Source organism: Triticum dicoccoides, unplaced genomic scaffold (genome assembly GCF_002162155.2).
Source record: "Triticum dicoccoides isolate Atlit2015 ecotype Zavitan unplaced genomic scaffold, WEW_v2.0 scaffold137511, whole genome shotgun sequence".
NCBI classification, from domain to species: domain Eukaryota; kingdom Viridiplantae; phylum Streptophyta; class Magnoliopsida; order Poales; family Poaceae; genus Triticum; species Triticum dicoccoides.
In genome coordinates this window covers 1-1,359 of record NW_021197339.1, presented here as the reverse complement: position 1 = coordinate 1,359, position 1,359 = coordinate 1, and the positions used below count along the sequence as shown (strand labels likewise).

Genomic DNA, 1,359 nt, shown 5'->3' with positions numbered 1-1,359 from the left:
GGCTTGTAAGTCCCCACGTCTTGGGCAATGGATGACTTGTCGTTCGTCGACTCTTCTGCTTCTTCATCGAGGAAGGTCCTAAGGAACTCCAGCTCGTCAGCTTCGAGCGGGACGATTTCTTCTGCAGCATCAGCGAAAAGCCCCTCTGGTTCCAAGTAGAAGTTCTGTTCGATGCTGTTAGTAGCTCCGACCGGGAGATTTTCCTCCGCTTGTGACCCGAGAAGCTCATCGATTGTGCAACAGAACCGGGCCATGTCGTCGTCAGCTTCAGGTACGGATTCATCCGGCAAGAAAACCGGTGCTGCAGCGGTGAACGACGATGTGGCAGGTGCCGGGACCGGGACGGCACCGCGCATCCTCTTCTGAGGGCGCGCCGGATGAGGCTCGGCGGCGGCAGCGGTCGCTGGCCTCTTCTGCGCGTGCGTGCTCTGGGTCACGGCCTCCGGTTGCGGTTGTTGAAGCTTGTACGCCTCCGATTCCTGTCGGGCCGCGTCAGGGGCATGCTGAGCCAGGTGCATCTTGCAGAAGACCTTCACCCCGTCGCTGACGGTGGCCTCCGGCAGCAGGCACCGGTACTCCTCCATGACCCAGCCGGTGGACTTGCCCTTCTTCTTGAAGGACAGGTTCTTGACCTCGCCGACCTTGACTCCCGCGTGGCAAATCTCTTTGGTCTTCTGGATGGTCCATGTGCTGCCGCCGGCGCCGCGCACGCTCTGGAGCTTGCTCCCGTTCTTGCTCTTGCACGTGGTGAAGAAGAACCGGTCGCCGCTGCTGATGGCCTGCGGCACGGGCGCGTATCGGGCGGCCAAATCCTTGGGCTCGCAGCCGGAGATGTTGACGCGGTGGATGAGCTTGTCGACGCCGTGCAGCGTCTCGCCGGAGAGGAGGCGTGGCAGGTAGTAGGTGACGACCTCCACTTCCGTGGGGCTCAGCCGGTAGTGGTGGAAGACGTCGTCGACGTCGAGCCCCTCCATCCCGGCGGGCGGCAGCCCGATCTGTTGCTAGGGTTCTACGCTGGCTAGGAAAGGGCGGGCGACTGGGATTTGGGCGAGGTCGGAAGGTGTTGTGGGACGCGAAGGAGTTGTGTGCTGATATTTAAAGACGCTGCACTACGCGATGGAGGACGCGTCAGATTTCCCTTGTTCTGAATCCGACTATGTTCCCAGTTCAGTTTCCCGGCAGTTATCTGAAACTTGGCGTTCCCGTTTGCTTTCATTTTCTGAAAATTTGCGTCAATCCGATCTATGATAATCATTCACCGGGGTACACTATCAAAACCCCAGCTTTCCCATTCCATGATCTAAGTAAGACATGAGACTACTACACTTGTGCTTCAACGGCTGAAATTATCCCTTATCC

The 1,359-nt window shown here is 58.6% G+C and overlaps 1 protein-coding gene across 1 annotated transcript; it reads right to left on the bottom strand.

Moving 5' to 3' along the window:
- Positions 1 to 36: 36 nt before the first annotated feature.
- Positions 37 to 1,049, bottom strand: LOC119343687 (NAC domain-containing protein 89-like; the record flags this gene model as incomplete). The annotated part of the gene is made up of 1 exon (XM_037614520.1): positions 37 to 1,049. A coding segment is annotated over exon 1 (938 nt), but the record flags the coding sequence as incomplete, so codon positions are not given.
- Positions 1,050 to 1,359: the final 310 nt, after the last annotated feature.